Source organism: Protomyctophum parallelum (assembly GCF_964188405.1).
Source record: "Protomyctophum parallelum genome assembly, chromosome: 15".
Lineage (NCBI taxonomy): Eukaryota > Metazoa > Chordata > Actinopteri > Myctophiformes > Myctophidae > Protomyctophum > Protomyctophum parallelum.
In genome coordinates, this window is record NC_139710.1 from 23,561,972 (window position 1) to 23,576,791 (window position 14,820).

The 14,820-nt window shown below is 42.1% G+C and overlaps 1 protein-coding gene across 3 annotated transcripts in view; it reads left to right on the forward strand.

Moving 5' to 3' along the window:
• Nucleotides 1-12,660, forward strand: part of zfr (zinc finger RNA binding protein) — a 28,211-nt gene extending 15,551 nt beyond the window's left edge. Inside the window, exons 10-21 of one of the 3 annotated variants that reach the window (XM_083784963.1) lie at nt 193-377; nt 679-798; nt 1,007-1,152; nt 1,325-1,490; nt 1,829-2,031; nt 2,155-2,305; nt 2,441-2,582; nt 6,076-6,173; nt 7,283-7,390; nt 10,145-10,256; nt 10,603-10,700; nt 11,373-12,660. In XM_083784963.1, coding sequence (XP_083641089.1) covers nt 193-377; nt 679-798; nt 1,007-1,152; nt 1,325-1,490; nt 1,829-2,031; nt 2,155-2,305; nt 2,441-2,582; nt 6,076-6,173; nt 7,283-7,390; nt 10,145-10,256; nt 10,603-10,700; nt 11,373-11,555 — 1,712 coding nt within the window. In that variant the 3' untranslated portion in view covers nt 11,556-12,660. Of the gene's footprint in view, nt 1-192; nt 378-678; nt 799-1,006; nt 1,153-1,324; nt 1,491-1,828; nt 2,032-2,154; nt 2,306-2,440; nt 2,583-6,075; nt 6,174-7,282; nt 7,391-10,144; nt 10,257-10,602; nt 10,701-11,372 lie in introns of those variants that run through there. The other 2 variants (XM_083784964.1, XM_083784965.1) reach the window with 2 other exon arrangements.
• Nucleotides 12,661-14,820: the final 2,160 nt, after the last annotated feature.

Sequence of the window (14,820 nt, forward strand, 5' to 3'; positions counted from 1 at the left end):
CCCCTTCCGTGGGCCACAAGGGGGCGCTCCACGGGCCGCAGATGGCCCTACGATTTGAGGTTTCATCGTATTTGTTACCTGTTCGCTATCTGCAAGCTCACAACACATTCCGTCACCTATTTTCGCGACTAAATTGGCTATGAAATATTGAGATACAAGGTTTGATACTAAACTAAAGGACCCCCTTTACAGGAGGAAATAAACTGCAGACCACTGCGAAAGCGGATGAGACAAAGGCGGTGGAGATATCCAAGCCCATGGCCCCATCCTCGGCTGCCCTAGAGACTAAGAATGATGTGTCTGATTCGCTGTCTGCGGCGGCGCTGGCTGCACTGCAGAATGACGTGCAGCCTGTTGGACACGACTACGTTGAAGAGGTATTCTGACAGCTCACCACAGCTCATGTCTATAGTGTCTCATCAGTCATCACAACACGTTGCTTGTAGCGCAGTTATTTTTGGCATGCGACGGTCATACTACGGAGTATACATTATATTGTTAAATTGTGGTTTTTCTTTTTTAGCAAGGCGAAAATCTAAGTGTCTAATCATTGGAGTTAATTCAAAATCTATCGACTCCAAAGAGCCATATGATTTACTTTTTATTTTTGATATTAATTAGTTAAAAGAACCCGCTGCGATAGATGGAATTGAACATTTTGAATGTTTGTATCCTTAGGTCCGCAACGATGAAGGCAAAGTCATCCGCTTCCACTGCAAGCTGTGTGAATGCAGTTTCAACGATCCCAACGCCAAGGAGATGCATTTGAAGGGAAGGAGGCATCGATTGCAGTACAAGGTTCTTAATTTTTCAAATGTATTGCCTTTGCTTGATGATGCTTGCTGACAAGAACTGATCTTCAAGTCATGTTATAGCTGGGAAAGGTTTTTGTGACAGGTTTTTAGACCAAAGCGAGTAATCAAAATGGACCAGGACGCTGTACTGACGATACGTCCTAAGTTGATCATGCTGTCCTATACCATTTTCTATTCCCCTGGTCTTGTAGAAAAAGGTGAACCCTGACCTTCAGGTGGAGGTGAAGCCTAGCATCCGTGCCCGCAAGATTCAGGAGGAGAAGATGAGGAAGCAGATGCAGAAAGAGGAGTTCTGGAGGAGGAGAGAGGAGGAGGAGCGCTGGAGAATGGAAATGAGGTACGATGAATCTGCCATTGACCTCCTGCACCATGTTCAAGCTTTAATGTAGAATGTCTATTTTCGGCAAAGCTCTAAACGAGAAACCAAGTATAGACCCCTGGGTTGGTGGAGGTTTTCTGTCTAATATGCTGAACTCCCTGGTCACCGTTTTCTTTCCCAACCTGTCCAGGCGTTATGAAGAGGACATGTACTGGAGACGCATGGAAGAAGAGCACCACTGGGATGATCGGCGTCGCATGCCCGACGGAGGCTATCCTCAGGGGCCCCCTGGTCCACCAGGTCTCTTGGGCGTCCGTCCTGGCATGCCTGGCATCCCTCAGCCTCAGGGACCCGTGGTAGGTCCTGGGCAAAAATATAGTCTGTTGTGAGATGAACATGAACAGTAGGCAATCTGTGAAAAGAGCAGATCTACAAGCTCACATGGCACAGCTTTTGCGACGCTTGCAAGCTTGTAGATCTTTTTTTTTTAATGCAGTTTTGGGTTGTTACGTCTAGTAACTCATTGCATTACTGTCATAAAGTAATTTGGTCATGTTATAGCATTGTCTAGTGAGGAAAGTAACTCTTTGGAGTAACTTTACATTAACTGAATTGAAATCTTCATTGTGATTCCTCCTTTGGCGTGTGAATGAATATTATTCCCCTCCACAATTGTTTTATTTTATTTTTTTAGCCGCCTCGTCGCCCGGACTCTTCAGACGATCGCTACGTAATGACCAAGCATGCAGCCATTTATCCCTCGGAGGATGAACTCCAAGCTATCCAAAAGATTGTGTCCATCACCGAGCGTGCCCTCAAACTGGTGTCGGACATCATCACTGACCAGGACAAGGTCAAGGAAGAAGATAAGGAGAAGAAAGAAGTGGCTAAAGACAGGTGAGGCATCTGAGCTCCTCAATGTCTTTGTGTCGTCATGTCGTTCTGTGTTTAAACTTCAAGCATTGAAATCACTGCTGGTTAAAAAAAAAAGAAAAAACGTTTTGTCTTTGTCCTATCTAGAGCACTGAAAGGAGTGATGAGGGTGGGTGTCCTGGCCAAAGGGCTGCTCCTTCGTGGGGACAAGAACGTCAACCTGGTCCTCCTCTGCTCTGAGAAACCCACCAAGAGCCTCCTTAGCCGCATCGTTGAGCACCTTCCCAAGCAACTGACGGTATCGCCGAAATGTCACATGTCAATTATTTGATTCTTTTTACCCAAAGCCCTACTACAAATGTGCAATGCCTGCCGTCATGCCACACAATGAGCGTTGACATCATTTGGGTCTACTGCGTGTCTTCCTTTCTAGATTGTTACGCCAGAGAAATATGAGGTTAAAGGCTCCATCGAGGAAGCAGCCATTATCCTGATGTCTGGCGCAGAGCCCAAGATGCAAGTGACGATCACGCTGACGTCGCCCATTATCCGAGAGGAGGGCGGACGGGACGGAGGTTGGAAAAGCCACCGCAACCTTATTTCCTCAATTATTCTTCTCTCTTTCAATTCTCTCTCTCTGTCACATCCCTATGAGATTAATTTCCATATTTTGATTCATGTCCTGAAGAGCCTGACCCTGCTGGCACTTAAAGGAATCAACAGTTGTTTTGGAAAAGGGTACCAATTTAGAATGAGAAATTTGTTTCTCATGCCCACCACAAGTTTGAATACAAACATTGAATTGTCTTGATCCTTCCCCTTTTTATTCTTTTACGAAATCTTTTTTTGTGGTCCTCTGCGCCTTTTGCTCCAATGTGATTAGATTGCAGTGTGTCAAAGCTTGCTCAAACTAGCCTCAATATATACTTGACACATAGTAGTTTTTCAGTTACAGTGATGCAAGCTCTCTAATCACAGTGAGTTCAGCAGGAGTGGGGCGGCGCGGGGTCAATATGCCAGCAGCGTTGCTCTTAGGCTTCTGCTCTGTAACTTTCTAGTGCCTCTCAAATGCTATCCCTTTTAAAACGATGCATGATCAGTGTTTGCATTGTGTTGAGTCTAGTTATCGCCCAGGTAAGATTCATTTTTGTTTCCTGTGTTCAAGGGGATACTGTTTCCACTTACAACAAGCGGTACCACAGGTTCTTCTAGCTGTTACTCCTTAAAATACATGTCTTCTATGGTGCTACCATCAACGCAAAAGCTGTACCCTCACAGCTTCTAATTTAAATTTGTACCTGGGCCCATGTCTGACTTGTAACTTTGTGTTTTGTGCCCAAGTAATGTCTGAGTTAAAATGAGGGCCCTGCATAATATGCAGGAAACCTATAGTAATCACTCAATTGTTAATCTGTCAAATTGTATTACTAGTTGAGCTGCAAAGCGGTATCTAAACTATTGTAGTCCGGCCATCTGTGGGTGTATGTCACTGTCTGCAGTGATCGCATCACACAGCCGTGAAATAATTAAATTGGACCATATGTCACATTCTTTATATAAGTACGGTGATAAGCCTCATGGCTTTGTAAGTGTTATATTTGTGACCAGTAGGGGGATTTCGTTTAGAAGAGTTAAATATTCCGTTTTGGTTGTTCATTTAAACTCCACCATAGACAAATATCAAATTACAACTCAGCCTTTGCTCTGGTACAAATCTAAATTACAAGCTATGATTTTTGTGGTGGGTGCAGCTTTCTGATTTGATGGCTCCATACTCTTCTTATTGTCTTAATGAAAAGCTAAAAAACAAATGAGTCGTTCATTGTGGAGAACTGATTAGCAAGTGGCAGAATTTTAACTTGACACACTTGTGTGCCACTCGAAACTTTGCACAAATTGCATAAATGTTCATGAGAGCATTCGTGCAAGGGTTCGAATTGTGCATCCGTTTGTCAAATTAGGATTCAGCCACAGGGCAGAATTCCAACCAGCCAGGCAGAGGATGTTGGCTAGCGGAAGCTGGGTCACATGTCCCCACAGGAAACAAATCTTCCTTTTGTCTGACGAGAAGTTCACCATGCTGAGGTGCCCTGTTCAGAAGTGCTCCCCTGAGGGATTTGGTGTCCATACTCTTATCGTAGGACTCAAATTGGGTGCATTATAGATTTAATTGAGTAACTATAAAATAGCTTGTGTTAAACTTTTTTTTCATTTTTTTGCAATGGATGGGTAAAGCAAATGCATATAAGCTAGAGATTTTTCAGTCTATATATTTCCAAGCATCCTTAGGGGAGTATTGGTCAACTTCAGGGAGGAAGACTATGACAGAGGAATCTTTGGTTGGACCTGGGTACAGCCATCAGTATACAATGACTGTTTAAAAAATATATATATTGCCAACCTACTGATGCTAGGTATGCATGCAGTGATGTCCTAACCCCCTTTGTTTGCTGGGAGCTTTCATGTTTTCGTTTTATTTTTTCCAGCACGCATCGCTGCCTCTGTATCCGTAGCTATTCTTACAAGTCCAGCCCAAAGTCCCTCTCTCTTATTTCTTTGGGTGGGAAAAATATACAAAAGAGAAAAACCTCGATCTGTAAATGACCTGTCTGCCATCAGAAGCTTGGTGTGGCCCAACCAGCTCCGGAAGGATTTTTGACCAAGGTTTCCCCCACTACCCCAAACACTTTGCCACACCTACCATCTCCACGCCACATTTATCAGGTCATATCTTAGAAAGCCATTACTGCGCTCATGACTTCCTCCTCGTTGCCATGTCCATTCGAATAACCATGACCTCGCCCGTTGGTAGCCCATAGCCTGATTTATGCTTCATCATATGATGGTGTCGCATGCCAAAAATAGCCATTTTCAGCATGCAACACCATCCTATGTCAAAGTATAGATTCAGCCTTCATAAATTCAGCCTTCAACATAGAAATCTCAGGGCAAATTTACTGATTGGCACCACACAAATGCACTCAAATATTTAGCTAATTGAAAATATTACCTTTTATTTCATTGTTTGATAAGATTACTTTGTTTAACCCCTCTTTTTATTTTTTTGTAAGACATAGTTGTCTGATAAAATGGTATTGGCTTTGTTTAGATGACTACCATTACATCACTTCCTTTTTCTCTCCTGCAATGTCTAGACTGCAAAGTATGCCAGTCCTAATCACACACACACACACGCACGCATCCCTTCTAAGATCTAACATAATCATAATGCCAAATCCACAATAACTACATCCATCATTCAACCTCAGACATGTCTGTAGCCATGATTGTGTGTGTGAAGTACAGTTATCAGTCCAAGTGACCCTTTGGGACATAACGTTTAGGCTGTTAACGGTAGATATTACACGTAGATCCCGCATTGGCCACTGCTGTTCATTGGAGTGATGCGTCAATGTTGGCCGCCATATTGGTTCGGTCAGGCTGTGCCTCCTTGCTGCACGTTTGTCTATGAAACCTTTTACACCATTTGATTTGTTGCAATGCCACACATGTTATGTTGCATACAACTATGTGATACTTTGGCTACATTAAAGATGCAGTGTTAAATACCAAATATCTTTATCGAACCAATTAAGTTTAAATATATACATGGCCGTAACTAAAATGACACAGGCATATTTCTTGCAGTGGAGATATGGCAAGTTTCCCGGACTAATATGGTGGCAAAGTTGATGTAAGATCCAGTGGCCAGTGCGCATATATACGTATATTATGTCTGTTGTTACCCACTTAAGCCCTACATACTACTTTGTACGATGGATTGTGAAAATAGCTCGTCTACAAGCTCACAAAGTGTTGCATCTGCAACAGGTTGTGAGCTTGTAGATTTTCTTTTCTTTTTTCGCCTTTTTGATAACACTTAGAACAAAGCCCAGAATAGTCAGGTTGAAAGTTGTGAAGCAGCCCTACAGTGCATTGTCATGTGAGGGAAGGGGACAAAAACACCTGGTATGTGTGGCAATGTGTTTGTTCTCGGCAGCCTCGCTGACCTGGTCAAACACCCATTCCTCCTCATCCACCATCTTGACAATTCGAATCCATTTTTAGATGTAACCTCGGGTATGGTGAAAGACCCAGCGGACGTCTTGGACAGGCAAAAGTGCCTTGACGCCCTGGCTGCTCTGCGCCACGCTAAGTGGTTCCAGGTTGGAACATCATTTTACTTTCTTATTGTAGCCTTATGTGATTATGCATAACATTTTGATTTTTTTTTGACCCTTTTGGTTTTACTTTTATTTAACCCATTCTGACCTGGGATCAGATTCATACGAGGTTTCCACTGGACACACACTGGTCTGATTAACCCATTCTGACCTGAGATCAGATTCTAAAAATGTCAGTCGTTCTTCGATTTTTCAAAAATGGCAGACCTACAAGCTCTGAGCTTGTAGATCTGCTATTTTTCAATAGCTAAAGCATAACATAATGCTAACACCAAAATGGGTTCCCGCCCAGAATGGGTTAACGGTAAATTGATCTGATAGTTGAAAACAAATCGTAACTATTTGAAAACGATACAAATATTCAAGGATGCCGCCTAGAACTACAATAGCTGTCAAGGTTAATGTCTGTTATACATTGATGCTAAACCTTTAAGTTGATTAGAATGATCCATATTCCTCTAAACAAAGAACTGGCATCCTTGTATTCCCTTTTTTTGATTCCATAAGTACTGTATATATATATTTTTTTAGTTCAATGTGATTCCATAAGGCTGCAGAGTATACTTTGCATAAGAGTGTCATCAATAAGTGCTTTCATGTTGAGCGTTTGTATTTTGTGATTGATTTATTTTACTTGTAAAATAGGGATTGAGAGAAAAAGGAATGTCTGATTAGTTTACTGTGATGCTGATCAAGCAAATGCACCAGAAAAGTAAAGCAGATTTCCATGGCTCTTTCAGTCCCTATACTATCCTCTCAGATGGACTCTTGTACTTTTTAAGTACCCGTTTGTGAGATACTCGAGAGAAACCTGAGGTCAGGGTTTAGAAGATGACAAGGAAAGCTCCTCCTTCCTTGTTCATCTTGCAAACTTTGAACTCCCCTTTTTACTAACGATGAGGTACAATACTACTGGGAATGGTGGCTGATTGCAAATTATCATAGCCTCCAAAATTACTTCAAAGCTAATCGGAAGCTTCCATTTTGCGCAGTAGTATTTGGACCTCTGACAGAATCCATCCAGTTGTTTGATCCCTGTCTCTGTTATGGCTCTTGGTCACTCACTAAACTTGACTTCACTGCATCAAAAGGCTAGAGCCAACGGTCTTCAGTCATGTGTGATCATCATTCGTATTCTGAGGGACCTCTGCCAGCGAGTTCCCACCTGGTCAGCTTTCCCCGGCTGGGTGAGTATCAGTGTGAGTTATGGTGTCCATATTACTAAAATTATACTTCCTACATGATATTAAACTCAGTTGTATTCTAAGGGTGCAAGGGTTGATTTGACTTGGTCAACGATATTAATACTGGTGCACAACTACTTTTACTAAGACTAAAGATTTTCAGATGACTAAATGCTAAATTGGACTAAATCTAAATTGTGTGTTCAAAAGACTAGGACTAAATCAGAATTTTGCTGTCCATATTGACACCAAGACTAAATATTGATATTTAGTCTACTTAGACTAAACGATTTCACATGACTAAAATGGTACTAAAAGTAAACCATTTCACATGACTAAAATGGTACTAAAAGTAAATGGTGTTATTCAAAAGACTATAATCTATTAGCCTGGGGTCCACCTATGCTTTCTATGGCATAGGCAGCTCCCGGCCGGATCCGCCGGGAGAATCTATACACAGCTGTGCGACATGAGACTGATTAATTAGAGCTACAGAGAGAGGAGTGTGTGTACATGTGTGCGTGTCAATTTAACAAAGATGCAGACAATCCGAAATCAGCAGAGAGTGATCGACTTTTGTGCTACCCTATGCCGAATTGAAGTGGACTCGGACCCAGACTTTTTTTCCCTCCCTGGAAATAAAAACGTCTGGGTTTCCGAGGCTAATAATCTATAGGCTCACAACCCAGCTTTTAAATATATTTTCCTTCTGCAACCATGTACTAATTGGGCCCACAGATCTTTAAATTAAAATACAAACCACCTCTTGGCTTTATGTTATCCAGAATGCTCACCCAAAAACACGCCTGTCCTAGTTTTCTTTCCTCGTTCTTGCATTCTTTATTTCGTTTTTCAGAGAATAAGGTTAGACATGGTTTTACTGAGGTTAAGAATAGGGTTAAGTTTTGGCACCGTTTTACTGATATTAAAGTTAGGTGTAACCGTTTAGGAATACCAGGCTGAGCAGTTATGCCGGCTGTATGGGGCGAGTTGTGACTTCGTTGGTATTCGGTTTTATTGTACATTGCACCTACACCAACTGTAGCTGCATATGTGCACCATATATCAAAACTGCATCGCCCACACAATCGGTATGGCAGCCTCTGTATCGATCACATATCGTTTGGAGTATATATATACATACAATCGATATATTGCCATATCGATTAATTGAACTACTAGCCAACTACTACACCACTAGCCAACAATAGTCTAGTTGTCTTTGCCTCACTCTCGACTGATCTCCTCGGTCTGTTTTACCCACTTTTCTTTTGCCTTGTGGATTGCATTGCTCCAGTGCTTGTCATGTGATGGGTGTTGGCCAGTTTGCGGAGGGTGTGATGAATATATGGGGTATAGATTCACAAGGGAGGGAATGACTTATGTCAGTTTCTTTAGCTGCCCTATCAAAGCCACATTTCCGTTGTGCTTTTGTATACCTGGACTGATGTCCAGGTATATAAGTGTGAGGTGTTGGGGAACGGATGGAAAGTACATAGTGTTAAAACTAACGTTAGCTCCCATGCTAGCTATAGCTTCCCTCGTCAACAGACCACCCGTCCACAGATCGGGTGGAAGAGCTGCTGATATCACGTTGCTTGTGCCCGTGGATGGGAAATAAGATTTAAAAGGCTATGGAAGCTTGGATGAAAGCACATATGTATGCAATAAAGTTGTGTCGGATCTGCCTATGCATTGAAGCATTCCGTGTCTGCTGCTCGTGTGTTGTGTTGTGACTGCTGGCTGCTGCCGGCTGAGCTGATGCATAGTTAATGAGCGTCATAAGCATGCGCCCTTCCTGCGCTGAAAGTAGCAGATCTACAAGCTATCTACCCGTCGCAATGCACAGCGCGTTGGGCTTGTACATCTTTGTTTTTCCCGCAGTTTAGTTCGATTCACAACTTTAGGACCACTACTACTATTCGGTGATATTTTTCGGCTTATTTGAGCCGAAACCGAATAGGCCGAAAATACATTTTTAGCCATTTTCGGTGCATCCCTACTAAAGACTTGTACTAAAGATAGGAAAGTAAGCCTTATCTTAATGCATTGCATTATGTTTATGCATTTCTTTGTTGCTTCCAAAATCTGACTAATGTTGGGGAGTGGAGGAAAATACGTGCTTTATGTGAGTGAGAGTTAACTGCTGTTGGACACGCACACAGAACTGCAACAATTGCATCAATTAGATCTCAGAACTGCTTCTTGTGTAGACCCTAAGATCTCAGAACTGCTTCTTGTGTAGCCCCTAAGATCTCAGAACTGCCCCTACAGTATGTTTAAGTCTCAGAAGACGGAACACGCACATTTAGGTGATGGGCAGCTGTGAACACAACCTTGGACTGCTTGAGAGATGAGGCTGAGAATTTTGTTTTGCCAGTTAAAGTAGTCTTTGTTGCATCTAACAGCTGTTTGAATTGTTCATATTTGTCTAAAATTATAGTTTGCAATATCACTGCTGCCAGTAGAAGTTGTATTATATACAGGTAGGGCTAACTTGATTGTAAAGCAATTGGCCAATTTAATAATTAATTATGCATGTCAATACTGTATCCAATATTTGCCACCTTTTGACGTCATCTCAAACTCTTTTGACCTGGTTATGGACTTTTTCCATAGCATTTGACCTTGAACCACTTGCCCCAAACTTTTGATCACACAATCTAGACTCCATTATAGAGTATTGAAGTGGTTTTAAGTTTTTAAGACAAACATTTAACTTGTGCTGACTGACGATCTATATTCTATGTTCTTCTCCATGTTCTTCAGGCCCTGGAACTGTTGGTGGAGAAGGCCATTAGCAGTGCGTCTGCCCCCCTCAGCCCAGGTGACGCACTGAGACGAGTCTTTGAATGTATTTCCTCTGGGATTTTGCTCCCCGGTAAGATATGGTTCTGTTCATATTCACATAGGTTTGCCTTGTGTGACCCACAGCCTAATGTGTGATTGCAGCCTAATGTCACCTAGGGTAGGTGGTGTAGCAAAATATTGGAATAGAATTATAGCGTTCTATATTCTATGCTATATTGTTGCTACAGTGCCTGTCTTTGGGCATTGCACATGGGAGTAAGATATTGATTGTTGTATAGGCCTGGAAATTGGGTTCAATATTCTGGAAAAGTTTAAATGTGTGGGAACCCTGAATATGGCACAAGTAAGAAGGATATACTGAAAGGTGGTATTGTCCAGGACCATTGAATATGCTGGTAACGAGTGTTTTCCAACAGGTGGTCCAGGTTTGGTAGATCCTTGTGAAAAGAATCCCACTGACACCTTGACAACCATGGGAGAGCAGCAGAGAGAGGACATCACCTCCAGTGCACAGGTACTTCATTAGTTGCATCCTTTTGAGTGACATGGATGAGGTTGCCAGCATTTGTTCCTAATAAAGGAAAAGCCTCTTTTTGTTTCTCTTTTTTTTTTCTTCTCCTATCCTTTATTTTGAGCCTGACTGGTGTCCGATAATTGGTCCACTCTCAATTTTGGAGAGCCCAACGATTACCAATGTTCTCACTGATATTTTGTCCAAAAAAAGGGGACAATTTTCAAATCAATTTGTAATTTAGATGTGTTAAAACTTTCTGTTTGAGAAATGAGCAAATTAACAAGTAAGACGCTTTAATGCGGGAAGCGAACGCAGCTGTTGTGGCAGTCTGATACACACAGAGCTTTATTTTTATTAGTATTTATTACTTTTTATTTTATACTGTACTTTAAGCCATATTCAAACATTTCCAAAAATAGCTGATCTACAAGTTAGAATGTACCGCAGTGCATTGTACGCTTGCAGATCGGCATTCCTTTGAAAACTTAGATTTTCCTATAATGACATTCCCAAAATGGGGACGGGTTGAAAGATGTTTAAAACAATAAAAATACATGGCACGTCAGCTGCATAATCACTGATCAATATAGTCTCATAATGGCCGAGATACAGTTTCCAGGCAAAAGGTCACTTCTGCTGTGTAATTTCCTCTTCTGCCTGTCCGTTGCACAGTTTGCTCTGCGGCTGCTTGCATTCCGTCAGATCCACAAGGTTCTGGGCATGGACCCCCTGCCCCAGATCAACCCTCGCTTCAATATCCGAAACACCCGAAAGCGTCGGCGTGACAACAGCGATGGCACAGACAGCTTTGAGGGCGAAGGAAAGAAAGACAAGAAGGATTATGACAGCTACTAGGCAGCAGCAGAACCCCCCCCCCCCCCCCCCTCCTTCCCTTCCCATACTAATTTAAAGTAGTCTATATATGTGTATATATAAATGTACCTCTATGTTGTCACTGCAATTAACAGATGGGTTTGCTCTGCCTCCTGTGTAGTGGCTTGAGTCTCAGTATTGCATTTTGCTTGGTCATGTAAAGCGGACATAACCTGGTGGTGACTAGTGCTTCATTAGGTACACCTGGTGGTGCTAGTGCTTCATTAGGTACACCTGGTGGTGACTAGTGCTTCATTAGGTACTGCAGAAACCAAAACCTGTCCTTTTTGCTGTAACGTTTTAGCTATAGATGGTTCGGACCTAAACTTTTCCTAGCTAAACCAAGTTTTTATCCTTTATGCTTCACAAATAAGCTCTGCAATTCCTTTTCCAGATTTATTTTTATTTTTTATTTGGGGAAAGACATTCCTCACACATTTTAAGTAGAGACAGATTATCTTTGTTACATCTATACCTTAGATCACAAACAAAAGGTACAAATTAACTTGCCTATGTTGATGTGTTGTATAGTTTCATTCAGAGGTTGACTGTTGTGAAACAGCCAATTTGGTCAACTGTTTCCCCCTCAATTTGTGCTTTTGAATATAATTTCTCCCTTCTGTGCAAAATACAAGTGGCAGTAGATCTATGTGGCATTGTACTACATTTCTGAAAATGACTAATTCCTGAGACATTTGTGTTAGTGGAGTTATCCCTAAACCTAGCTCTAATATGAATAACTATATGAAAATAATGCTATATCCTTGCAAAGTTTAAAAAAAATGGTTTATTGAAAGCATGACTGTTTAGATAATTTTATTGTGTTCTGGCTTTTAACATTTTATTTTGTTTTTTTTTAGATTACTGGAACGTTTAATGGCTTGCTTGCCCTCTTTTGGTTGATACTTTAATTTTTCTGTTCATTTGAGTAATCTGTAAAAGCTGAAAATGGGGGGGGGGGAGGGGGGGGAAGAAATGTAACTTTGATGTTGTAATTGCAGTTCAATGTAGGTCCATTCTCAATGCCTGTCCGGCTCTGCACTCTGCTTTGCAGTAAGCAGAATAAATACATTTCCTGAATGAAGAACCATTGGCCTTCATGTGAGCTCCTTGATTTCATTTAATGTTGATGCTTACAGGATATCCCAAATGTCTGTGATACCTAACTTGTGGGCCGTGAGGGTATAGTTTTAATTAAAGGAAGGGTACATGATATCGCTTTGGTTAAAACGTTCTCTTTATTTATTTTTTAACTACTTCAGGAAGTATTTGTTTTGTTCAGTAAACGCCTTTAGCTCTTTAACCCATTTTGGGCGGGAACCCCTTTTGGTGTTTTAAGCATTACGTTATACTTTAGCTATTGAGAAATAGCAGATCCACAAGCTCATAGCGAGCCACTCGGTGGCGCGCTACGAGCTTGCAGATCTGCCATTTAGAGGTGCCCCTCATAAGCCACAATTTGAGAAGAGATATAATATACATCGTTTTATATAATATAAACATGAAGCATGGAGTCCTGACTCCTGTCCATCATTTGGGGGTGTGCGATCCCTTGTGTGTGTATGCATACATGCTGTATGTGTATGCATGTCTCCACTGTGTAGGAGGTGAGCGTGATGTACAGGCTATATACAGGCTTATGTGTCATTGGGTTAACCCTTAAGAGTGATATGGTCAAACTATTTCAATAATCAAACTAGATAAAGTGCCCATCGGCACAGGTCTCCACCAGGTCAGGTTGTGGCCTCCTGGTGGAGCTATAATAGACCAATGTGAAAAGGGTGCCATTTCTTCTTGCCTTGGATGGCAATTGGATGATTTGAGGCTTTTTGCGGGCCAATCCTGCAAACGTTGAAAGCCAATGTTGGCCAATTAGGATGGAAAATGATATATCGGACAGATCCGTCTTGAACACATGACTATAGAGCTAGTGTGTAAGCCAATCCGTGTAGAATAAATCCAACAGACTCGTCTTGATCACATGACTACAGACTCAGATCATGTGGACCGATTTGCGTGAGATTTGGATGAAATCTGTGCGACTAACGATGTGTTTTACAGAAATCGGCCTCATGGTGGCGCTATAACCGTGCAGATGTGGAGGGATGAAGGTACAATGTTTTGCCATGGCCTCTAGGGAGTGCGCATACATAAGTTGTATACAGATCGATGCAGTTATAGCTAAAAACAGGAATTGGCCTGTTATAGCTAGGGATGCACCGATCCGGCTTTTTGGCATTCGATACCGATTTCGATACATGGGGGTCCAGTATCTGCCGATACAGAGTACCGATCCGATACCCCCCACAAAGAAACGTAATAACCTATTAAGCTGTATGCCTCACTGTGTGGAGTCTGGAATCATTATTTTGTGTAAGGCAACATCAAGGCTTGACTTAAACATTACTTTCCCAACTTTGTAAAACAAAATGTAACAAACACAGATATAAATGCACTGAATTATTTATTAAATAACTGTGCAACAATTAGACCAGGTTAATGTGTGCGCAGGCTAGCCTGGCTGCATTCCACATGTTATACTGTCAATACTACACTGCTGTGTCACAGAGGAGGTAGAGTTGTTTTCATACTGTAATTACACATTATCGGATCTGATAATGGATCGGCCACCGATCGGATACCCGATCTAGAATTTTAGCCTGGATCGGCGCCAATCTCCGATACGAGTATCGGATCTGTGCATCCCTAGTTATAGCGCCACTGAGGCTGATTTGGGGGGGAAATTTGTGGCATGTCTTGCTCGGCCTAGTGGAAATGTGCATGTATAATTTCACAGAAATTGCACACTGTTATTTGTGGCATTTTTTCGAAACGGACCAATCGTGTGAGCTTTGGAAGCCAATCTTAGCCAATCAGGATGGAAGATGGGAAATGGTGCCGCTCCGTGTTGATCACATGACTATGGAGATAGTGTATACCGAATTGTGTGATCTATGGATAAAATGTGTACGAGTAATCTACAGAAATGCGTTTTGCCTAAATCGGCCTCATGGTGGCGCTATAACAGGCCGTTGAGGAATATTTGGGGCAAAGGTTCGTCGTTGGCATCCAGGGAGTGTGCAAAGTTTGGCATGGATCGGGCCAACGGTGCTGGAGATTAGCTGGTAACGGACGGACGGAAGGACACATGGACGGAGTGCAAAACATACTCTTCCCCCCCATGCCTTCGGCCTGGTGGAGACAATTAAACTGTTCATTTTGCTGGGGGCCCCTGGGTGGAACAACC